This window comes from Vitis vinifera, chromosome 10 (assembly GCF_030704535.1).
Source record: "Vitis vinifera cultivar Pinot Noir 40024 chromosome 10, ASM3070453v1".
In the NCBI taxonomy this organism is placed as follows: Eukaryota; Viridiplantae; Streptophyta; class Magnoliopsida; order Vitales; family Vitaceae; genus Vitis; species Vitis vinifera.
The window spans coordinates 3,657,554-3,682,283 of record NC_081814.1 but is presented as its reverse complement, the minus strand read 5'-3'; the positions used below and the strand labels follow the sequence as shown (position 1 = coordinate 3,682,283).

The 24,730-nt window shown below is 36.9% G+C and overlaps 5 protein-coding genes across 8 annotated transcripts; 2 read left to right on the top strand and 3 right to left on the bottom strand.

The window, feature by feature from the left end:
- The first annotated feature begins 185 nt into the window (after positions 1-185).
- LOC100245935 (transcription factor ILR3) lies at positions 186-4,259 on the top strand. 3 transcript variants are annotated; one of them, XM_002273148.5, is made up of 5 exons: positions 186-376; positions 2,847-2,909; positions 3,167-3,244; positions 3,352-3,514; positions 3,705-4,259. In XM_002273148.5, the coding sequence occupies exons 1-5, from the start codon at positions 249-251 to the stop codon at positions 3,969-3,971; spliced, it is 699 nt and encodes a 232-aa protein (XP_002273184.2). In that variant the 5' UTR covers positions 186-248; the 3' UTR covers positions 3,972-4,259. The 3 variants fall into 3 exon arrangements, with proteins under 3 accessions (XP_002273184.2, XP_019074104.1, XP_010647171.1); XM_019218559.2 differs by having other exon boundaries at positions 2,817-2,909; XM_010648869.3 differs by lacking the exon at positions 2,847-2,909.
- A 26-nt stretch (positions 4,260-4,285) lies between these two features.
- Positions 4,286-6,278, bottom strand: LOC100252710 (sulfite exporter TauE/SafE family protein 5). 2 transcript variants are annotated; one of them, XM_010648867.3, is made up of 4 exons: positions 5,317-6,278; positions 5,109-5,228; positions 4,863-5,006; positions 4,286-4,760 (listed from the first exon to the last, which is right to left on the bottom strand). In XM_010648867.3, the coding sequence occupies exons 1-4, from the start codon at positions 6,115-6,117 to the stop codon at positions 4,452-4,454; spliced, it is 1,374 nt and encodes a 457-aa protein (XP_010647169.1). In that variant the 5' UTR covers positions 6,118-6,278; the 3' UTR covers positions 4,286-4,451. The 2 variants fall into 2 exon arrangements, with proteins under 2 accessions (XP_010647169.1, XP_002275818.1); XM_002275782.5 differs by having other exon boundaries at positions 4,863-5,009; positions 5,317-6,271.
- A 5,314-nt stretch (positions 6,279-11,592) lies between these two features.
- Positions 11,593-12,588, top strand: LOC100852447 (cysteine-rich repeat secretory protein 38). Its single transcript, XM_019218558.2, has one exon. It carries the CDS (start codon positions 11,598-11,600, stop codon positions 12,369-12,371), a length of 774 nt encoding a protein of 257 aa, XP_019074103.2. The 5' UTR covers positions 11,593-11,597; the 3' UTR covers positions 12,372-12,588.
- Positions 12,589-12,812: 224 nt separating this feature from the next.
- LOC100852482 (cysteine-rich receptor-like protein kinase 44) lies at positions 12,813-18,157 on the bottom strand. Its single transcript, XM_059740019.1, has 7 exons — positions 16,923-18,157; positions 14,776-14,898; positions 14,535-14,656; positions 14,177-14,387; positions 13,829-14,066; positions 13,562-13,712; positions 12,813-13,440 (listed from the first exon to the last, which is right to left on the bottom strand). The coding sequence occupies exons 1-7, from the start codon at positions 17,743-17,745 to the stop codon at positions 13,135-13,137; spliced, it is 1,974 nt and encodes a 657-aa protein (XP_059596002.1). The 5' UTR covers positions 17,746-18,157; the 3' UTR covers positions 12,813-13,134.
- Positions 18,158-18,315: 158 nt separating this feature from the next.
- LOC100240878 (cysteine-rich receptor-like protein kinase 15) lies at positions 18,316-24,525 on the bottom strand. Its single transcript, XM_059740183.1, has 8 exons — positions 23,013-24,525; positions 22,281-22,477; positions 21,922-22,132; positions 21,554-21,765; positions 20,093-21,179; positions 19,031-19,061; positions 18,725-18,875; positions 18,316-18,630 (listed from the first exon to the last, which is right to left on the bottom strand). Exons 1-8 carry the CDS (start codon positions 23,824-23,826, stop codon positions 18,316-18,318), a joined length of 3,018 nt encoding a protein of 1,005 aa, XP_059596166.1. The 5' UTR covers positions 23,827-24,525.
- Positions 24,526-24,730: the final 205 nt, after the last annotated feature.

Genomic DNA, 24,730 nt, shown 5'->3' with positions numbered 1-24,730 from the left:
CCCGGGTCTGCGAATTTGACTAATTCTGCCACTTTTGTAGAAAGTGGGAAACCAAAACGACGTCGTATCGACTGTGCCTGGAAATGGATGGCTGAGCCCCGGTCCACGAAATTGAATGAATGTGAACGGCGGTGTGTGATGGTGAATGGTGCCACCGATCCCTAAAACCAGAAAAAAAAAAAAGAAAAAAACCCAAATTCATTTCTCTTCTCACCACCGACTTTAATTTCGCCGGAGAAAACTCCGGTATGGTATCTCCAGAAGAAGATCCAAATTGGATCTTCGACTACGGCTTGATCGACGACGTTCCTGTCCCCTCCCTCCAAGCAACCTTTAATTGGCCTTCTCATGATTTCACTGCTTCCGCCGCCCTCGGGTTCGTTCTTCTTTGTCTTTAGTGATGTAATTGAGGATTTGATTTATGATGTTTGTCTTCCTCCTTTTTGTTGTGCTTTGAATTATTTGATTTATTGCAATATTTTATTTGTTGAAATGACTGTAAATCTGCGTGCCTTGATCAAGTGCAATGCCTCAAAATTGTGCATGACTGTGGAGAGTATAATGTGGTCATCTTCGAGTTTGTTCTTCATAAAATGACTAATTGTGGAGCACAGCTAATGGAGACATGATAAATAATTTTATACTTTCATTCTGCCAATTGTTGAGCCCAGTTGTGACATTTAGCTAATTTGTGTCGGTTGGGTATTACTTTTGTCGGCATCTTGGCTGGATTTGGCGTGAGAAGTTGAAAATGGTACCAACTGTAGTCAGTTGTGAGGTATACTTTGGGTTGGGGATTGTTTGAAGTAGAATGAAGGAAGCAATTTCCTGAAAATTCATAATTAGAGTTGAAAAAATGTGTGAAATACGGTGACTGCTTTATTTTCAGATAAAATAACCACTCTTTACCAGGGACAATGGAATGAGTTATGCTTTTGCCTTTTCAGATTATACGCCCGGGTTTTTGTGGAAAGTAATAGAAAGCCCAAGACTTTTTCCAATTTGAGAGTGCTGTCATTTTTTCTAATCAATAATTTTTAGGTGTTTGAAGAGCAAGGATAAGTGATGATCTGAGGTTTTAGGATTGGCAAATTGCTTATTTCCGCCAAGCTTTATGGAATTGCTTTGATTTGGATCTTGTAAGTCTTGCGTAAATGCTTGTGTTGCTGAAATAACTATTTTCAGTTGCCCTTTATAAGAACAATTTCAGATTGTTGAAGCCTCCATGAAAACTAGTTCGGTTATTAGTTCTTGTACATTCTCCAGAGAGAGTTTTCTTTTTGGAACTCTATGAAAATACAAATGATACACTTCCAATCCACTGCTTATCAGTGACTCTGGCTGTTCCAGTGTATATAAGCTAAATTGTTCTGAAGTTTCACTAGTTTGGATCACTCTTATTTAAGTGTTGCTGGGCATAGGCTCGGTTTGGCTCTACTCCTTGCACTTTTATTTCACTTGGGTTCAGCATTTATCCTTTTGGTTCGGTTCAGAGTTACCTCAAGGAACCTTGTTTTACATGGATTTTGACATCAGACGTCCCTGACTGGTTATATAGCTTGAAAAAGACAGGATGCTGGTATTTGCTGCAAGGATTCATGCTTGAAATACTTTGTTTGCCTTCAGAGTAAGCAGCTTACAACCATTTAAAAAACAAGGAACTCTTATAGTTCCTCTAATATCATTTAACACCATCTGCAGCCCCCAAAGTGGATGAAAGTTTTCTGCACGATGCAAAATGTTGTTAGTTACTGTTGGTACTAAATCTGGCATGCTTTTCTGGATCCCACCTTAAAAAATAACGTTTTTAATATTCATATGCCTAATATGTTTTCTCATGACAAAAAAGGAATGTGTCATATACTTCCTTCACGTTTTTGAATTTTTCATTGACTTCCTTTGTGGTTTCTGAAATATCAATGACATTCTTTCTCTCTATATGGCTATATGATGCATCACTTCTCTTCCTGATCTGAGTTTTCTGGTCAATGCAAGTTAAGTAAAACAATTTTTTACCCTCATTTTGATTATCAACCTAAATAGTAAAGTTAGTTATAAGAAAGTAAATTATCATTTAACAGTTGATTTAAGGCAAGATTCAAGACCAGGGCCTTTAGGAATATTTTAGAAAACATAGTAGAGATTGGTAATATTCTCAATTTCTGAACCTCCTTGAAGTACATAAAACGGTGATATCTACCAATGTGATGACAGTTTTATCTGTGTTATTTACCAATTATTGGTTTATATCTGCTGACTATAGATTAGATAGATGATTATAAAAGAATGAAACTTGAAACATTATGATTAATAAAGGATTCAATATGGCTCAGCTTTATCTTTCTTTAGCCTTCAGGATAACCAGGAAATCTGAATGCTTGCATATTCAAATGGTTCTTTCTCCTGTATTAATGCTCTGGTCAATGAATGTTAGTTGTAAAGTTATTTCATTTTATTTTATTTATTACTTTTTGGGTTTGGGTTTGTTTGTGCGAACAAATGCAGTTCAGATGAAAGAAAACAATTGCAAGTTCTGATATTTGCAACTGGAGCATTTGTATGTGATTATGTTTCTGCAGAAATTTTTTTTCCCTCTAGACCTTTTTACTGAGGTAGTATGAGAACTAAACATCTCTTAGAGGGAATTTGCCAACTTCAAAGATTATCTCTACATGATTGTGCTGTTCTTCTCTTGTTACTGTTTTTACCCCTCTTTATTTCTTATTTTTTAATGCTTTAATGGTTTCATCAATTTTGTTGCAACTGAGCAAAATAAACTCTTGTTTTGCAAAACAAACTCTTGTTTTGCAAAACAGACTCATGTGTTTTCTTATCATTTTTCTCAGTGTGGAATTTGATGACTCACCTGTGAATTTGGATGATGTGAAGGAAAATCACTCCCGGAAAAGGCATGTAACTATTCATTTTGTTTGTGGTAGGGATAGTTACACTAGACCGATGCTTTATCCCATTACAATACAGCATATTTTCTACATTTGTTTTCTTGGTGTAGTTTTCTTCTGACTTCCAATTTAGTAGCTTCAAATTTATATTGCACAATTATATCTGTGCTATCAAATTAGATAGGTGGCAAACAATTTATTAGTTCTTTGCTTCTCACATCTTTATTTGTTGTTCCATCAATTCATGTCTGATTCTGCTACAGGATGAGGTCTGGACTGTGCAGCGCATCTGGCTCCAAAGCATGTCGGGAGAAAGTACGGAGGGATAGGCTGAATGACAGGCATGCTCTACTATACTCTCTCTCTCTCTCTCTCTCTCTCTCTCTCTCATTTTATTTTGGATTCATCTCTCAGTCTTTCTCATGTTGAATTTTGGCTTCATCTAAAGGTTCCTAGAATTGGGTTCTATCCTGGAGCCTGGAAGACCCCCTAAAATGGACAAGGCTGTTATATTAAGTGATGCTCTTAGAATGATGACTCAGCTGCGTAGTGAAGGACAGAAGCTGAAGAAATCATGTGAGGATCTGCAAGAGAAGATCAATGAATTGAAGGTCTGCCTGCAATTTTTTATCTGATGTTTTTTTTTTTTTTTCCGTTCTTTTCACTTTTAGAAGCTATTTCAGAATTCAATTCATTTTAGAAATTGGTTATCATGCCTGGGTTCTGCAGATAGTTTCAAGAAAATGCATTTCGGAGTGTCCAATTCCTCTTTAGTTACATTGAAGAACTTTGTTTGTGCAGGCTGAGAAGAATGAGCTTCGTGATGAGAAGCAGAGGCTGAAGACAGAGAAAGAGAACATTGTGCAGCAAATAAAAGCTCTGAGTTCCCAAGCAGGCTTCCTGCCACACCCTTCTGCAATCCCAGCTCCATTTGCCGCTCCAGGCCAAGTTGTTGGCAGCAAGCTGATGCCTTTCATTGGCTACCCTGGAGTTTCCATGTGGCAGTTCATGCCACCTGCTGCCGTTGATACTTCACAGGATCATGTTCTCCGGCCCCCAGTTGCTTAAATTTGAAGGCGTTAACTGTGGATCTTCCTTCCCTGTGCGTATGGCATGATTCTATGATCTGGGTTTTCTTCTGGCTCTTGAAGACCCCAAGACTCAATTAGGTGACTGACTGATATTGTTGGGAAATTTAGTTCGGATATTGTTGCTATTACCTGTAATTTTTCATTAGCCAAATCTGGCAATATATGTTCCCAATTTTGTCTAGTCGAACTGTTGATTTTTGTAACTGTTTTAGAACAATGTTTACGTTCATCGGAATACAAAAAGATCAGAAGACATCCTTGAGAATGGCTGTTTGTTTGAATTACCAAATCTAGAAAAATCTAGCTTGTTATTTCCATTATTCCAATATTTCATTATTTCCATCAACACATTCGCATTATAAACTCGAAATTAAATGCCCAAGACCAGATGTCTTGGTACTCACAATCCTACTTAGATAATTGTACACATTTGCTAACCTCATTTACAAAATTGCATTTAACAGGGAAGCTTGAACCCCATATATTCTCCCCTGGCATAGTCTCTCCAAACATCAATAGCCCCAAAGCTGGTTATCAGAACAGTACTCAGTGCCATCACTGTACTGACAGAGAATACAATGAGGGAGGCCCTGCCATATTTCTCAATGGCTCTCTGTACCACCACCACTCCAAGGATTGATGCAAAGAAGCAGATAATGGCAAAGATGAGGGCCACCTCTTTGTGCTCCATCCCTATCAACAAGTACTGAAATGATGACATGGTTGATGAGAAGAAAACCATCACAGAACATGTGGCGGCTGTTACCTGCACCCATGTACCAAATGGTAGTTACCAATCACAGTCTGCCATGAGAGGATGGACTGCATTGTCCTTACTGAAAAGCCAAAAAGGTTGAGCAAACTTTACCTCCGGGGGTATTCCAATGTGAAGAAGAAGTGGGCTTATAAGCATTCCACCTCCAATCCCAAAAACTCCACCCAAAATCCCTGCTAGTAGAGCCATTATTGGGAAAATAAGGTTTGGTGGTTTTTCCCCAGTTTGGCCTAGTATCTCCTTCATAAAAAACACCATTTTATTGATGTAGCAGAGAGATGAAAGTTCGGATATATGACAAGAGGAGGGGGATGATTTTGATTATGTTTTGACAAGTACCTGCTGGTTGGAAGTTTCTCTTCTGTGTAGGATCCAAGCAGTAAACGTTATGGCAAGAGGAAATTGGAGTGATGAGAGGATCCAATATCCCTCCCCACAAGGCTCCATTGGTATAATGCTCTGCAGATATTGAAAGAGGGAACTCATCCTCAGTGTATTTGAAAAAAAATTGAAAAATGAATGAAGATGAAAAAGTAAGTAGTCATACCTGCCCATCTCTGTCACCACGAAGAATATAGAGAAGGAAGAAAGACAACCAAATTACAACAAGCGCCCCAAATTTCGTCCATGGGATACTGATTTTGAAGTTCTCTACCTCACCCATAAGAGGCTCTTTAAGGCTTTTGATCACTTCATTCTCACCATTACTCTCATCTCTCCTCACCCCATTTTCCAATTCTCCAAACCCATTTCTTCTTATCACCTCTGACTCCAATTTCCAAGACACCACCCCTTTTCTACATGTTTTAGAGGTGGTCCAAGAAAGGAAAACTACAAACAGTATGGTAATCAGCCACTCTGGGAAGACAATGTTGCAGACTACTCCAATACTCACACCCAGTAACAAGCATGGCTCTGATAAAAGTGCTATATCAAAATCAATGACACTCTTACCACCATGAATGCAATTGATGAACATGGTGCACAAGATATTAGCAGTTGACCCTCCTGCAACCATGAATGCTGAGAATGTTGATGCTGTTTTGAGGTCTAGACCCCCCACTATAGCCAATATGGGAACGAACAGCCCACCACCTCCAATCCCACCAGCACTGGATATAGATGCAGCTATGAAGCACAACACTGCTGCTCTCACAATAGGAGGTGAAAATTTCAGTTGAATTTCTTGGAACACCTTCTGGAGATTGCTCCATTGATGGCTTGTGTTGGTAAGCTCTTCCATTTTGGGTACGTCAGAAATGGGTTGTGATTGTTCTGCATGGCTTAAGGAGAAGAGAATGAAAAGGGGGAGAAGAACTGCCCTTCTCATCAAGGTATGGCCCTTCATTTGGCAATTCTTGGTGGTGCTGTAAATCAAAAGCCAGTGTATTGTAGCTTTATATAGGGTTAAAGGAGTTGCATGGCATTTCTGAGGAAGAAAACAAAATTAAGAAAAGGAACATATTGGAAGAAGGAAAAAGCCTGTGTACCTTCTGGTTTGAATAGTATGTGGCCAAAAAGCTCAGTAATGATCGACAGAAGCGGTGACTTCAAGAAAAATAAAAAAAAAAAAAAAATCCATTGTTTCCAGAATTCTTCAAATGTAGACATTGGGATTTGATTTTTTAAACCAGGGATTGCTTGTGGAGAAATGGGTCTGGGTCTGATGGTTTGGAATGAGGTGTTATTATTTGACTATTATGGGACTTCATCCATGTTCATTATGATCATATCTAACTACTGCAAAATTTTTTTCTTTATTTTCTCTTTAATCATTCCCTGGGTCATTTGTTTGGCCATTAAATAATTTAAAAATATATAAGTATTTGCTAATTTTAATTTTTATTTATTTATTTATTTGATTTTTTTCATAGTACAATCAAATATGAGGAAATTATTTTCTTTAATAATATTCTTTCTTTTATGAAACAAATATAATCATAGAATAATCCAAGTATAGCTAGGTTGATATGAGAATGATAATACTGATAAGAGAGACATACAACACATAAAATTAGAGAAATCGTCTAGATATACTCAAGTATATTAAAGAAGGGAATGTGACCTTTTAGGTAGATGCTTATTTTGATTAATTTCTTAGTAGGCATTTTAATTAGGAATCAAATTACATGAAATAATCCAAATAAGGCTAAGTTAATATTAGAATGATAATATTGATAAGAGAGACATGCAAGGCATAAATTAGAAACATTATACCGATATATACTTTCAAATATACTAAAAAAGAAGGGAATGTGACGTTTAATTAGGTAGAAACTTATTTTGGTTAATTTCTTGAAGATGCATTTTAACTAAGAGTTTTGATAAAATAAGATTTCGGTAAAAAGGGATTTATGCATGATTATCCATAATTAATTTATACACAAGAATTTTATTTTGGTTAAATTCTTAATGTTTATTTTAATGAGAGGGCAAAGAAAATATAACTTTAATCGGACAAATTTGTCCAAAAGTAAAACAATGTCCTTCAATAAAGAGGCTTTGTCTTTTGTCATAGGTCAATAAACACATCCAATTCTTCTCCTTAAATTGTAATTAGGGCTACTTCTCTATCATTCCTACTTATTCCTTTATTAGGGGGGGACAATATTACACTTTGTTTGTCTTGAATTCATGATTTGTTAGTTTTTAATTTAATTTTGGTATACATCATGTTACATGAAATATATACAAATGTTTGAATATTGATTAGATCGAAATAAATGAAAAAAAAATCAAATTTTAAGTCCATGACAAGTAAGACTTAAGAAAGATCCTAATGTAGGTATAGAGGTAATGGACCTAAGTTAACATAGTATTAAGTCTAAAAATCAATTGATTGTAGCCAAGACTAGTTAGGGAATTAAGTAAAGAATATTTTGATACGTCCGTACACATGTCAAGAGTGAGTTAAGGGATATAACTTACATCAACAATATTATTTATGATAGAGAAGACTTTTTCATATAGGACTATTGGTATGTAAAAATGAGTAATAAACCTATTTTCAACTAATAAGATGGTATAGTACACCTCTAACCAAGTTAGCAATAAGCTCTTAAACTAAAATTAAGTTAATTCTTTTTTGATGGAAATAGAAAAATCATTGTATATTTTTAATCGAGTTATCAAGGAGGTTTCGACCATCGGCTACATTAAGTTTTAAGATTTAAATTAGATTGAGACTGAAATAGTAAAACAAGTATGCCTCTAACAAAGTTAACAAAAAAGCTTAGATCTCATCCTTAAACTAAATTAAATTTAGATGAAGATCATCGTTAAAGTGAAAATTCATGATATATTAAGTTATCAGTTTAGTTTGAGGGTTTAAACCACAATATAATCAATTATCAATATATATCAAGTTCATCTGGATTAGTAAATATCGTTATGATTTTTGAGTTATTGTTTTTGTCCGTTTATATATTTTAAAATAAAATAATTAAATAAATAGTGTAGTTAAAGTTCATGATCTTTTGAAAATCAAGACTATGAATTCATATGAAACTGCTAACTTAATCTCTAAAAGCTTAAAATTTTGGAAAAATTAACAACTTAATACCAATGTTCTAAAATTTAGATTAAACATGGAGTTCAAAGATGAACCAACTTTTTGAACCATCCTAAAGTATTCAAAGCAACAGGGAGAAGGCCATCCTCTAGAAAGAGGTTTTTCTCCTGGCCACAAAAGAAAAAGGGAGCTAGAAGGGTGGGGGGCAGTGTGAACCCTTGCCGAGCAAGCAGTTTCTATACAATTTCCTCACTGCATCATCCATGTGAACCAATAAAAACAAGCCAAATCGAAAGCTCCAGGAACTTTCCTCTCCAAACAAGAGGCTCATATTATATTGAGAAACAAACATTTTTTATGGAAAGGGTTCAGTGTACTTCGAAAAGTTTAAACCCATTTGTGGGTGTGACATGTTCATGTACAATTGGCTACATTTCATTTGTCTTCTTTGTCTTTTCCCATTTCTTTAGGCAGCCTGCTGAGCCCTTGTCCTACAAAATCCTGTTGGAGGTTGGCAAGATTCATTTCTAGTCTTTGCATAGCTCCATTTCTCATTACTGCTTATGTGATCACGATCGTGGGGGAAAAACATACTGGAAAGGGACTAATTGGTTCTTATTTTTATTTCTTAATTTTCAAGGGTTAGATTATGGTAGGTTTTGACACTGACCATGTAAGCTTTTTAACCAACAAAAACCTACCCTACAAAGAAAATCAACAATAAAGAAGATAATTTCTTGTGTTAACCCTGGTGGGAAATGAGTCATTTTGTGACCCCACAAGTCCTTTCAGTGCTAATGGACGTCCATATAGAGATCCCGTTAATCTGCATCCAGAGTAAAAGTTTAATTTTTAATATAAAGAAAACCATCACATGGTTCCATTTGAGGGTGATTCGAGGGTGTGAGGAACAAAATGAGACATTTGGATCTTTTCATAGACTAGAAGTTCTTCAATCATTCAGACAATTTATTGACAAAGCATAGCTCTTATTTCAAGGGTCTCCTTACTCAAAGTTTGTGCCCTTGGCTGCAGAACTACAGAAGCAAATAGAAAAGCATATGAGCAAATCTTCCATAAAATCATCACATTTACTTTGGTCACAAAATTTATTGGATTGTGTGCTTTCATTCGCCCAGTATCTTATCTGGGTTTTCATTTCTACCCTTCAATCATGAAAGGAGGACTAGCTATAATAATCTTCAATCTTAGGAAAACCACTTGATTTTATCCAACCAGGAAAACAATAATGGAGTCGCAACTTAAAAGGAGGAAGCTTCATCCAACCTTCAGAGTGCCTTTTGAGAATGTCCGTGAAGTTTTCAAGGTCGCAGCCAATGCAATGCAAAAGCCCTATTGAGAACAAGAAGTTTCTCCACTAACTAGACAGAAAGTGGAAACAATGTTCTTGTAATAACTAGTAACTGTGACTGAAATTGGAAAAGGCATCGTACTTATCTGCCATATGTTAGTTTTTGAGTCTGGAAATTCAAAACATGGCTTATTTGAAGTACAAGTTTTGCCTATCACATGCACTAATTCTGGGTCTTGCATGTCTGCAACTATGGCTTCTTTGTAAAGATTTGATTCCATTCATTACTTCAATTATTTTCCTGCCTATTTGCAAGTTTTGATTCTATCAATTACTAGAATTATTTTCCCATGATCATTCTTGATATTATTATTACTATCAGACATGCATGGGATGAAGAAAAAAGGAATTAATTAATTAATTTGTCAGTCACTCTTCAACTTGGAATCCATCCATGATTTCCTTAATTTGGAGGGATCCCCATAAATGAGCTTGTCTATTTGCCTTTATCCATGGAATCCTCCATTGTTTTGGTGGAGTTGCTTTCATGGAGGAAACGTCAATATACTAGACTTTGATTTCATGTGGTGGTGTGGCATATGATTGAACAGCCGGGTTAAAGGAGTCCCACTGATCACCGATGTAGACTTAGCTAATTAGTGGAGGACAAACACGGACTGCTGCCTTCTCTCCGAGGGAGAAATAATGGTATGGTTGTTCACAAGGTCCATCAATGGCGACGTTTGATCCAGCGTTCATTGGCTGACCCAAGACACACAGAATAATTGGATTTGAGAAAGTCTCCGCTTATCCTCTATATTGTTAATGTGAAAGTTAAATGACCCTTATCTTGGCTCGTTCTCCTTTATTATATTAAAAACAACTAGATAAGTTCCTCCGGCTGTTGTCTGCCATTGTGTGAAATGCAAGAAAACAACGTACACAACCACAGCGAATAGTGCATTAAGTTCTTTGTAGTTAGGTGAGGTTGGATTAGGCATGATCGGATCAGGCGGGCTTGGGTAGCTTGGTCCAGGCACGCCTCTCGTCTTGGTTGGGCTGGGAATTGCATTCCAAGCCAGGCCTTTTGGGCCACTGAATTTTGAACAAGAAATTTAATTATAGATTTTTTTTTAAATATAATTTAAAAACTTGTAGCTAAATGATAATTCATCATGCTTTGAACCCGTTCAAAGAGTATGCTTGTGTGTAGAAGTGGGTGTAATTTGGGCGAATTGGGTCAAGTTGACAGTCGATTCAAGAATAAATCATATTTGTTTGAAGTTCATTCCAATCTGATTTGCAACTCGAGTTGCCTTACCTCTCTTAATTTTTTTTTATTATAAAAAATAGTACTTGTAAGCCCATGTTGCTCTCCTAATTGAGAAATTACTTACAAAAATTAGTAAACATGGTCAGGTTAGGATTGGGCCGATCTCATACATGAGCCAGACCGAGGTTTGGCTCAAAATTTTTGGGTCCAGGGTGCCCACCAAATGTTAGACATTGAATCTATGATAGCCCAAAGTCAAAATATGAAAATGCTAACATCCCTTAGAAGTATGCACAAACTATACATTTTTATATTAAGGTGAGACATTAAATTTATGGTTGCCCAAAGTCAAAACCAAGTTTTATAAGAAGTTGCTAAGCTAAACATCTTCGCCCTATATTATTTTGTCCCTTGTCTAAATCCGACCTCCTTTCACAATTTTATTCCTATTTGACTTGTGAAATGATGAAAAAAATAAAAATAAAAATAAAAAATAAAAAATCCTTTAGTATATGGATATACAATTCATGGCAATGTCAACTATAATCTGTCATGAGCCACAAGCTACTCAGTTTTTGACGTCAAAGCAAGAAGAGTTGACCTAACGTACATTTCAATTGAATAATGCATTTGTTTTATAATTTTGACTTGGTAGGAACATGGCACATACTCTCTTTCTCTTCCCTTACTAATCCTTCAAAGAATCAAAAATATTGGAGGCCCTGCAGCTTGATGGAGGCATGCCATTTGACAGTGATGAGTTTGGTTCTGGTATCAATTGTGATGTTGTTATTTGGCCATTGCCATGCTGATACCAATGTGAGTGCTGGGACTGAGTGCTCAGAAGCAGATAATTCAACACTTGAGAACTCATTCCAGACCAATCTAAACAATCTTCTGGATTCACTTTCATCAAATGTGCCTCTCAACAATGGCTTCTACAGAGCCACAATGGGTAAAAGTTCCCACAAGATTTATGGCCTGGTGCAATGTAGAGGTGATGTTTCAGCCAGAGATTGTGCTAACTGCACCAAGGAGTCTGTTGCGGTAGCCTTGCATCAATGCTCAAAGAGCAAGCAAGTTGGGGTTTGGTTCACATGGTGTTTCCTGCGATATTCGGATGAGAATTTCTTTGGTGTTGTGGAACCAAGTTTTGCAGCCATTGACTATGGGGCTGATTTTGATGATCCAGTTGTGGTTTCAAAAGGACTTGCATTCATGGGTGGGCTAATATCTGGAGCTCCAAAGCAGCGGCTGATGTTCCAGATGGCGGTGTTGGATGTTGGAGAAAGTGGGAACAGGTATGGCATGGCTCAATGCACCAGAGATATTAGCAGGACTGACTGCAGCAAGTGCTTGGATGCTCAGTTGGGTGGTCTAGGATCGACACTTTCAAATAAAAGAGGATGGGAGATTTATGGGAAGAGTTGCAGCATGTGGTACCATGACTACCAGTTCTATACTAACATCTCCACGACAACTGCAAGTGAAGGTGAGTTAATTTGATCACCGTAGATCTTTTTGATGCTATTTGTATTCGACCACCTCAATCCTCATAAAGCTGCCCAACCCCACTCTTGCCCTGAAGCCTAACCCCAAACCATCCTCTAAACTAGCACAAATTTGATTATTTAAGATTGATGGCATTGTCTGATATTACTGTGCAATACAGGTAATAGAAGATCGTTACATGGTGGAATCATGGCTGGCATACTCACATTTACAATCTTAGCTTTTCTAATGATTCTGTAGTAACCCAGAGTACTATTCTGTTATTCATCCCTGCGGTTGATGATCATGAATATGATATTCATCATTTCTTCACCAACTTGATTCGGTTTCTGCTTCTGGGTGCTTTTGACCATATGGTTGTAGATCTGAAATCAGGTGCTGCTGAGCCCAAAACTGTGAAAATCAGATAATTGTTAGTTCTGAAATTGTGTATACTCTTTACTTTGGCCAGTGATTACCTTGTCATTTCAAAAGTCTATTTCAAGTTTAACATCTTAACCACCAAGACAAAGCAGCTTTGCTACAAGGCATTTTTCTACAATGAAATGATTTAACAATAAATACTCCATGATTTCTTTCTAATATTTGAAAAGAGGAGGGAGAAAAAAATAAATGGAAACAAACAAATAAAAGTAGGACAGAAATTGAATCTCTTGTAGGAGTGATAGTGAGAGGTATTAGCATGCTCCCAAAGGTTGCATACACCAAAATATTAAGCGTTTACAATATTTGGTTTGGAGTCATATGAAGCATTTTTCTATCTGGGTTCTATTTCTGAAGCATCAAGCTCATTCACTGAGTACTGTGACCTGGTAGCTGACCAGTGCAGTTCCTTGGAACGGTTTTCCCCTACTAATGGTGGTGGAGCAGGATGGTCAAGCGTGGAAGAATAGCTGTTGAGCATGAAAGCCACGGATGACATTGTGGGTCTGTCAGCTGCATCTTCTTGAACACATAGTAGGCCTATGTGAATGCATTTCAGAACTTCATTGCTTGGAAACATATTCCCCAAAGCCGAATCCACCAATTCTAATGGCCTATTTTCAGTCCACAGTTTCCAAGCCTTCAGTACCCGATATCCAAACAGAAAGCAGAACAACTAACAATGAGCTTCGCTTTGTGGAATGACTACTAGAAGAAACAAATAATTGAGTATACATAAGCTTATTTAGGTGCATACTTACATAGCTTAGAAGATCATGAGAGGAATCAGTTAAATAAAAAGAGCTGTTCTTCTGGCCCCTCACAATTTCAAGTAACAGGACTCCGAAGCTGAAGACATCGGATTTTACAGAGAATTGTCCTTGCATAGCATACTCAGGAGACATGTATCCACTGAAACATTTAAATCAGACAACAATGAAACTCAGAATAAAATTTCATATATAAAAATTTGACACTAAATTTAGTTGATGATTCATTGAAGGATGTAGTAAAAGGTTTGGCCTTACTATGTCCCTACAATTCTATTGGTATTGGCTCGAGTTTGATCTACATCGAACATTCTTGCCACGCCAAAATCTGAAATTTTAGGATTCATCTTGTTATCCAACAACACATTGCTAGCTTTAATGTCCCTGTGGATTACGCGGAGCCTAGAATCTTCATGAAGATAGAGAATCCCACGAGCCACCCCTGAAATAATCTTGTAACGAGTATCCCAGTCTAGCTGTGCACGTCTGGTTGGATCTGCACCAAAATTATGGTGATTTTATATCAAAACTGAAACCAGTAATCAAAACCAAAATTAAGTTTTACATTGAAGAAAATCACTTGCAGAAGAGGAAGATTTTGCCCACCAAATAAGAATTTATCAAGGCTTGTGTTGAGGACAAATTCATATACGAGCAACCTTTCCTGGCCTTCAAAGCAACACCCCAAGAGTCTAACAAGATTCCTGTGTTGAAGTTTTGCAACTAATATGATCTCATTCTTGAATTCTTCAACACCTTGTCCAGAAGTTCTTGAGAGTCTTTTTACTGCTATTTCTTGTCCATCTCTCAACTTACCCTAAAAAAATAGAATATGAACTATCAGAATCACTCTGTCAGCACCTGGATGCCTCACACTGGAGGGGCATGTCTCCATAGAATGCAATGGTTTTAATTTAAGAATAGTCCAAGAAGTCAATTTAGAAAGCTTAAGGCACACAATTACCTTGTAAACAGGACCAAATCCACCTTCCCCAAGTTTATTTGAATCTGCAAAGTCATCTGTTGCTGCTTTAATTGTGTTCAGATCAAATAGCAGGGATTCAATGCTCATAATCTCTCTGTCAACTACACAAAAAAATGCAATAATGTCAGTGACATGTCTGTAGTTAACAGACTCTGTAACTCATCCACTACTGAACAATGCAGAAGCAGCATATGAGAATGGATATGTTTTGTATGCTTACCTCCACTTGCTTTCTTTGTCTTTCGCTTCAAGAGACAGTACCATAGAGCTATAAAGATCACCAGCAAAACAATTATGGGGATGACAATAGCCAGGGCAATTGTCAAAGTTTTCTTTCTGTTCCCTGCATGAATGAAAAGAGAAAAAACATTAGGTGAAGGAGAAAATGCTCTGTGGTTCTATGCATATCTAGCAGAACATGTCTCCAATTTTTGGAGGCAAGAAGGAAATGTAAGGTTGGCAGGAGATCAAGGGAAAGTTCAAGGGAAAATTAGCAGGGCCTTTCTTTATCATTAGGTTCAAAACTTAGTTGCAGAAGTATATTTGTTAATTTTTGGTGCTTGATTATTATAACTTCGATGTTCTCATGTGTGTCAGTCTGTCAGTCTGTCATTGTAGTTTTCATCACACTCTTATTAGAAATCACATTTTGTCATGTGACAGAGGGCTGTGGCCATATTAATTTCTTAAAGAAACTATAGTTAGAGTTGGTATAAACACAAGTATGAAGTCTTTCCGTGATCAAGTAATCTAACATCTAGAGGCCACAATGTGTGGATAGAATTGCAGTTGAAGGCATAATCCTTTACAACTACAGTTCCATGCAGCCATCTTCTCCTATATGCAATTCCGGGTTGGGGTCTTCAAGAAGACTATTCTAAATTTGGCCAGGCTTGGGGCCTCAATTTGTGGCCTGATGTGTATGCAGCTCAGTTTATAAAGGTGAACAAAACCTGCCAGGTGCAACCACCTTATACAGGAACTCTATTGATAAGACCAGGAGAGCAACAAAATAGCTTAAGATGTGTGGGGGTTTTCAGTCTTATGCTGATATTTGAATGAAGAGCCCCACCATGAATGAAGCCTACAATATGCTAGTGGAAATTTGTAATTAGAGGTGGTAGTTCGTATCGGTGGGTTGTAAATAGATCAACCCAAACTTGACACAAAAATAATTATATAAAAAATATAAGTCCAAATACTACTTGATTATTATATAGGTAATATATCATGTGACTCATTAATAATCATATTGAGTTAAATCTTCTATAAGTCATATATGATTAATGTTTTCATTAAATATATTTATGACTTAATTAAAATATTTATTTAAAAATAAATTAAATAATTTAAAATTATAATTAAATTATTAAATATGCCAATTCAAAATAAATTTATTTTATATATACTAATCCAAAAATTATATATTTATAAGTCAACAACAAAGTAGGCCTAAACCAATCCAAATCTAAACTTGTGAAAAAGTTGGAGCAAAGTTGTGTTTTGCAAACATGAGAATTTTGTTTTCTCAGGGTGACAACGAAGGTGCTATTATGTTGAGTTTTCGATCAAAGTAATTTTTTTGTAAAAATAATTGTTAATGTAAACTTGTGTTCAAATTATTTATCAAAGTAGTGTGTTCGTATAACACCAAATTTAATTTAATTTAATTTTTAATTTTAAAATCATAATTGATAATTATAGTTTTATATGCTTAAAATAAAAAAAAGTCATGCAAATAAATATATCATAATAAAAATTAGATTGGTAAATAGTTTAGGACGAGATCTATTTGATTATTTTTTTTCTTTGAAAGGACTATTTTGGCATTGAACTGTCATCTTCTACTACACTTTCTAAACAAATAAGTTTGGCCAATCCCTAGTCTTATCATCAACGGATGCCCCTCTTAAATGAGTCTTGTAAGGAGAGACTTAGAACCCAACACGTGGCAGAATCCCTCAAATCTTAGGGGCTACCACCTGACAGCTAGATCATGGTCAGTCCATTACAGCTAACCAAAGTATATCCTTACTCGCTACCTTTACTAATGACCTCCGATCTCCTTTCCAAACTGATAAGACTGGTCAACAATAAAGTCTCAACCTAATGCTGGTGAAGTGGATGAAGAATTATCAACAATTTAAGGGTAATGATATATGGTTACAAATTCTACATCACTTAGGAAAACAATCACAATCAAGAGGTTAAGCAGAGGGAGGGAGGGAAGGATTTGCTTCTTGTGTCAAAGCTTCAGATATTTTTTTTTCTAGGGTAAAATGACCAAAAAATAATGGAAAATAAACATAAAAATCAAGATGAACTGAAATGAACTTGTAAATTGTGATTACCCATCACCACACTGACCTTTAGTTGTGGCTGTTGGGGCTGTAGTGGTAGAATTCTTCCCATCAACCATGGCATTTTCAGGTGGTGGGGATGTAGCACCGGTTGAAGCACCCCTGAAGAAGGGATATACCTCATATCTCAGAAAACAACTCTTGGAAATCACTTGGCCTCCTTGCTTTCCACTGCAGCAAGATGATAGTTTCTCTATTGAGCTCTCAAGACAATCATTACAATCCTCCTTGGACAAGTCTCTAGTGCACTGCACCAGCCCATATATCTTCTGAAGGCTTGAAACAACGGCCTCTCCGGTAGCAAACATCTGGCTAGAGGAAAATGCAGCCTCTGATGAAATGTTATCCATCAACTGTCCCAGTATGGTATTGAACCGAATTGGATCTGACGCGCTAATGGTGTTCAGCAAAGACAATTCCTTCTTCAATGTTACAGAAGAGAAAAAATTCTGGCTGGAGTATCTTAGGAGGCATTCATCATACCATATTGTACCTTCTTTAGTACTGTTGCAACGTTGTAATAGCTCTTGACTTGCTTCTTTGATGCAAATCTGGCAATCATTGCTTGTATCATCACCTCTGCAGAGAACTAGACCAAAAACTTCATCTGGGGTTTTGCCGGAGGTTGTGTTGTAGAAGCCGGTGAGAGGGCCTTTGGTGGTCAGTGAAGAAAATAGACTATTGAGGTTAGTCTTGTAACTGTTACTGGCGATTTCAGAATGATTAGAACAGACGCTGTAGATGTAATCAGCCTTTGTGGGGCTGCAGAAACAGAGGAAAGAATAGAAGAACAGAAGAAGAGTAGAGGGTTTCAGAACAGAGGAATTCATATTTGGGAGAGTGAGGAAGAAAGAGAGGCCAGATAACTGAAACCTTCAGACAATGAAATTTTCTTGAAAATTTCTATTGGTAGTTTGGAAGCTAAGCCTTATAAATGCACTTCTCGACTTGAATATCGGTGCTCTCTGTGCTGATGAGTTCTTCATAATTTTGTAGTTGGGATCCAAACCTAATAAATTCTCCTTTTGACTTTCTAGTGAGAAAGCATGGTGGCATACGTCTCTGTTGGTTGATTTATATCATCAACAGCACAAGGCTTTAGTCTGTAGTTGGATAGAGAATCAAACAGAGCATGTCATGCCTAATAATTTGTCATAAGAGAATGGTGTTCTAATGATTCAGAAGGTGTGCTGCATCTTATTGGGGCATACTGAGAAGGGATATGTATCCATGCTTCAAGGATAGAAAAACACACCAAGAATGGACCATTCGCCAGGAAATCATTAAATGCTCTATTACTAGTGATATGATCTCATACATATTAGATATGAATGTGTATTTAACATTGGAACTGTCATCTGTTAACTAGCTGGAACAGCATGCTCCTATAAATCTCTTAGCTAGGTAGAAACACTGGTTGAAGATTTATCCAATTTGAGAAAGCCGGTTCCGGTTCCGGTTCCTGTTGTTGAAGATTGATCAGAGATGCAAAATCTTCCCACAGAGAATGGGCGAGCTGCTGGTGTAGGAAGACTTGCTGTCTCACTTCCAAGCATGAGAACAACCGATGACATGGGGGGTCTGTCATTGGGGTCTTCCTGAACACACAATAATGCGATATGGATCCATCTGAGAGCCACACTTACAGGACAATTGTCAACTAAGTTCGGATCTATGAACTCAAGTCCCTTGCCTTCATTCCATAGCTGCCATGCCTGCTCAACATCATAATTCAGGAATTCATGAATGGGAAAAGAAAGTAACCTTATATCAAATTTGGGGAATATGGATGGTGGAGGAGAAACCTACATGTGATAGAAGGTTTTGGGAATGATCTGGGTGATGGAAGCCACTGTTCTTTTTCCCACTTAAAATTTCCAGTAACAGGACTCCAAAGCTGTAGGTATCAGACTTCATTGAAAATAGTCCCTCCATTGCATACTCTGGTGCCATGTACCCACTATTGGAAGACCAAATTTTGAGGAACAATTCAGCTTCACATGGTGTAAAAAATAATGGAAGTGTGACAAAATTTCTCTATATGTATGTGCAGTTTTTCTTTTTTTCTTTTTGGTTTGACAGTTAAACACAGCATGGCAAGAGGAGATGACTTACAATGTACCGACAACTTTGTTTGTGTTAGCGTCTGTTGGTATAAGACTAAATACTTATACAAAAAATATATTTTTGGGCTGCTGGAACTATTTTTATTGATGAAGAGTGCTGAATTTATACATGAACTTGTAACTGAAATGACATTAGAATAGCAGAAAATTAAGCTACTAGATGATGAACAACTACTTCCTATAAAATAGAAACCAAATCTTGACCAAATAAAAATAAGAAAATATCTAGATGTTGCAGATTTTGTGCAAGACTCCAGCTGCAATATTCAAAATTCAAATTCCAGCAGATACTAAGTCAAAATTCAACACTCCTCCTTGACTTCGTAGATGCAAACTCCAAGTCTTGCACGTAGACACTCAAACCAAACTTCGAAAGGGGTTTGCTTCTTTAACACTTTTGTTGGCAATATGTTCAGAAAATATACTGCTCTACTTGCAATTTTAGCCCAAAATTTTTTAGGTAGATATTTTTCATGCAGAAGGCATCTTGTCATCTTCAAAATTGTTCTATTTTCCCTCTCCACGACTCCATTTTGTTGTGGATTATATGGTGCAGTGAGCTGGTGAACATTGTTTGCATTCCATTTCAAGGATGACATCTTTTGAGTTCCACCAACATCAGTATGCACCAGTTGCAGTTTTTGGGTTGCTCTCCAGGATATTTTCTTTGGAAAGGGAAGTTTAGTTTGCTTCCCATATTGACAAGTAGCACATATAGGAAGATCTTTTTCTAAGTCAGGAAGTCCTTCAACTATTTGATTTTTCTTCATGTAAAGCACATCATCATGATGAAAGTGCTCGACCCTTCTGTCCCAAAACATTGTTGTGCTATCTTGTTGTAAAATAGCAGTATGCTCATCTTCCAGTAAATTCAAGGCAAAACTCTTGCCCTTCATTTTTATGTTGAACACCTCTTTGCCTTCAGCATCCTTGATAATGCAATTCCTATCTTCAAAATAAACTTTAAATTCTTTCTCAACGAGCTGTCCAACACTGAGTAAGTTTTGGTCAATGTCAGGCACAAACAAAACATCATAAATGAGTTTCAAACCTGTTTGGCTTTCGATAGCAACCGTTCCTTTGCCCTTCACTGGAATATACTCACCATTTCCAATTCTGACTTTGGAAATAATTGTTCTATCAAGTTCTCTAAAGAGATCTTGATTATTTGTCATGTGGTTTGTACAACCACTATCCACAAGCCAGCTTTTAGAGGTGCTTTTATTAGCAAAACACGTTGTTGCAAACAATTGCTCCTCCTGGCAATAGTCAACTGCTACACTAGTTTCTTCCTGCTGTTGATTTTTGCAAATCCTCTCCACATGTCCTTGTTTACCACACTTGTTGCATTTCACATCTAGTCTCCACCAACATTTTTGTGGAGAATGATTTGTCTTCTTGCAATGAGGACAAGGTGGAAAAACTCCATTTTTCTGGTTGTTGCCACACGACTTGTTGTTGTTCACCTTTCCATTTTTATGGCCTGCATTTTTATGCATTCTTGCTTGAAATGTTCCTTCTGCAGTATCTCCTTGTCTCATGAGTCTTCTTTGTTCCACAGCCTCCAAGGAATGTAATAATTCTGTCAAGCTAATAGTTGACAGATCTTTTGAATTCTCCAAAGAGGAAATTGTAGCTTCATATTTCTCAGGAAGTGTAACCAATATCTTTTGAACAATCTTCTCATTGGAAAATTCTTTTCCAAGCAGCCTAACTTTGTCTGCTATTGAAAGAAGTTGTGCAGCATAGTCTTTAACAGCATCAGACTCCCTCATTTTCTTCATTTCAAATTCTCGAATCAAGTTCATCACCTGCATGTTCTTGATTCTTTCATCTCCTTTGTATTCCTCCTTGAGATACTCCCAAATTTCTGCAGCTGAATCAATTTTCATGATTTTGATGAAAATTGATGGTGAAACTGCAGCAAACAAGAAAGCTTTCGCTTTAGCCTTTCTTGTCCTTCTTTCTTTATGCAACTTCATTTGAGCCACAGTTGGATTGGCTCCTAGGGGAGGAACTTCATAATTTTCTTCCACTGCTTCCCAAACATCAAGTGCTTGTAGATGAACTGTCATTCTAATAGCCCAAGTTTCATAATTGTCTCCATCAAGAACTGATGGAGCAACTGTGAGACTCGACTCTTCCATTGCTAAATGATTTTAGAAGGTGTTTGGGTTCACTCACCTCACTGGCCCCTCAAGATAACTATGGCTCTAATACCACTTTGTTGGTATAAGACTAAATACTTATACAAAAAATATATTTTTGGGCTGCTGGAACTATTTTTATTGATGAAGAGTGCTGAATTTATACATGAACTTGTAACTGAAATGACATTAGAATAGCAGAAAATCAAGCTACTAGATGATGAACAACTACTTCCTATAAAATAGAAACCAAATCTTGACCAAATAAAAAATAATAAAATATCTAGATGTTGCAGATTTTGTGCAAGACTCCAGCTGCAATATTCAAAATTCAAATTCCAGCAGATACTAAGTCAAAATTCAACAGCGTCAATCTGATTACTGCCAAAAATCCTAGCAGTTCCAAAGTCTGAGATCTTTGGGTTCATCTCTTCATCCAACAAAACGTTGCTTGCTTTCAAATCCCTATGGATGATTTTGAGCCGGGAGTCCTCATGCAGATACAGAATCCCTCTTGCTATTCCACCAACAATGGCAGCGTGTTTGGCCCAGTCTAGTTGCCTACTTTTTATTGGATCTGTTTTTGTAAGAACATATGAAAAAATTTCAGGGGAAAATCTTATAATAATTTTGAGGTTTAGACCATTCTTGTAAAGGTTTTTCATGATACTGGAAGAGCAAAGTATTTGTAAGATGATGCTATATGTGTGTGGGAGAGAGAGAGAGAGCAAACCAAATAAAAAGGCATCAAGACTAGTGTTGGCCATGTATTCGTAGACAAGGAGCTTTTCCTCTCTCTCTATGCAGCAACCCAGCAGCCTCACAAGATTCTTGTGTTGAAGTTTAACAATTAACATAACTTCATTCTTGAACTCTTCAAGACCTTGCCCTGATTTCCTTGAAAGCCTTTTGACTGCCATCTCCTTCCCATTAAGCAGCTTACCCTAGAGGAATTTCACACTTTCTCAATCAAACAAGTAGTGGCCAAGCATTGCTCTATGTCATGAAATTAAGGTTCACAGAGTTTAATGTGCATATATATGGTAGTGTCTCTTTACACCTTTTTCTAAGGCAATTAAGATCATTCTTCACCTTGTAGACTGGGCCAAAACCTCCCTCTCCAAGCTTATTGGCATCAGAAAAGTTGTTTGTAGCAGTCAATATGGTAGTTAAATTGAAGCAATGCAATTCCCCACTGTTATCTTGATCCCTTTCATGAATATGTCCCTCCATGAAGTGTGTGGCAGCAGTTGAATGATGTAAAAGAATTTCTTCACTTACGTGCTCCTCTGAGTAATAAAAAGACTAAGCTTCAACAGCCAAAAATGAAAAAGGAAAACGGTGTAGTTGTTAACGCACAAGCTTAAACATATATACCTGGTTCTCTCTTCCTTCTGAAGATTGAGCAATAAAGGTAGAAGCCCAAGAGAACTGCAGCTCCTGTAACTGTTGATACAGTGATGATCGCTATATTGGTTGTGTTACTTTCCTCCCTTTCCTGCCACTATATTATACACTACGATGGTAAATTTTCTTATGATTCTCAAACAAATTGGCAATAAAAAAATATTAGAGCACAGAAAAATTTATTGATTTATGTTACTTCATTTGAACCATGATCATCATCCTCATTCAATGGAGATTAGATCATGTTTTTTTGTTGGTTTCTTGGTGTGACTGGGCCTAAGGCACTTGACTTGCCACATGAGTAAGTAACTAGAGCATTGGTATTCCTATCTATAATCTACATCAACCATTTTCAAAGCTAAAATAATCTTTAAAACAGAAGGGAGGCTAAATCTCCCCTAATTTTCTACCAAAAACCAAAATAGTCAGTAATTATAACATTTAACTCACCTGGGTTGTCATCAGGCATTGGCTGTGAAGCAGGGGTTGATGGAGCCAAAGGTTGCTGGTAAAAGAGGTATTGTTCATACCTCATATTGCAACTTGGGCCCACAATATTCCATCCTATCTTCCCCTGGAAACACCCCTCAATCTCCTCTATCTGCTGCAGCAAACAGCTTCTGCATTCATCATTACTTATATCTCTAGTACACTGCACCAACCCATATATATTCTGAGATGCATTATTCATAGCCTCTGCAACATCCGTCCCAAACATATTTTCCCAATTTGGAGCTTTTGACACTAAAGTATAGATAAAAGCTAGACCTCCAACATCCCTTTCATCTGGTGAACTATTGTTCCTAGTATTCCATAGTAAGAAGTATGGAGAAGTAGCTGCAATTCCAAAGAAGTTTTCACTAGAGTAGCGTAACTTGCATTCATCATACCATATGATTGCAGTTCTGTTAGACTGACATTGCTGTTGGACTTCTTGACTTGCAGTTCTCACACAATTCTGGCAGGTAGTAGCGTTAACATCGCCTCTGCAGAGATAGAGGCTGTATATTTGATTAGCAGAGTCATTATAGAAGTTGTAGAGGGAAGCTTTAGAAGACAGAGAATCCAAGAGGGCAGTGAGATTATTTTCATAATTGGCGTTGTCTGAGGCATTATTTGGACGTGAAAAACTGTGGGAAACATAGGTTGGTTGGGCATGGATGGAGCTAACTAGCCAAAAAGTTGAGACTAAGAGAAACAGAAAGGCTCCAGCGCGGTTAATCTCAAACATTTCAATTCCTATGCTAAGCTTCTATCAATGGAAATTAGTCCAAGGGAGGCTTTGGAGATACTCTTATAGCTATTAATAATTGAAAATTGTAATGGTGAAGGGATTAGATGTAGTCTCCTGGTATGTGTCAAAACTTGAAAACAATGGCTCCCCTTGATTATATTAATGAAGGACTATTATATTATGAAGTTAGCACAACTACCATCCTACCAGCAGAGACCAGGTGTTTGAAGAATGTGAAAAGGAGAAATGTTTGAAGAAGGAAAAAAAAAGGCATCTAGAATGCCGCCTTCTAGGTATGTACCATACAAGTAGTTCACTTCCCTTGATGAGGTATGTCACTCTAAGAATAATTGTAGATTTGGAACTAGGGAATTTGATTTTAGAAGAAGCAAACTGAAGAATAATATGTCCATCACCTGGAGAGACTGCATTCAATTTTAAAAGATTGGTGAACTTTTGGTAATAAAATGACTATGTACAAATTTTCTAGAAATTCCGCAATCGTGAACATTTGTTATTACTTCTACCATATATTCAACTATATATGTTCTATGTGTCATAGCATTGAATTGTTGAATTGGTCTCATTTACAGAGAATTACCCTCTTATGGACCATCCAAAAGGAAAAGAGGAAAATTTTGCTGCCCATAAAACTGCAGCTGGTGGTTGGCTAAAAGAGGCTAACTGCTGGTAAAGAACTTGAGAACTTCTGGCAGAAATTAGACATAATCATTTGTTGTTTTCTCTGCCCTTCTATGACTATGGGTCAGAGCTGTATTTCATTTTTTGACCGAGTTTGATGATAAATATGTTCTTTAAATAATCATGTCTTACAATGACCAGATTTCCCAAAGTAATCACAATTTTGGGAAGTTGTTTGACCATTTCTTCAAGTGTTAAT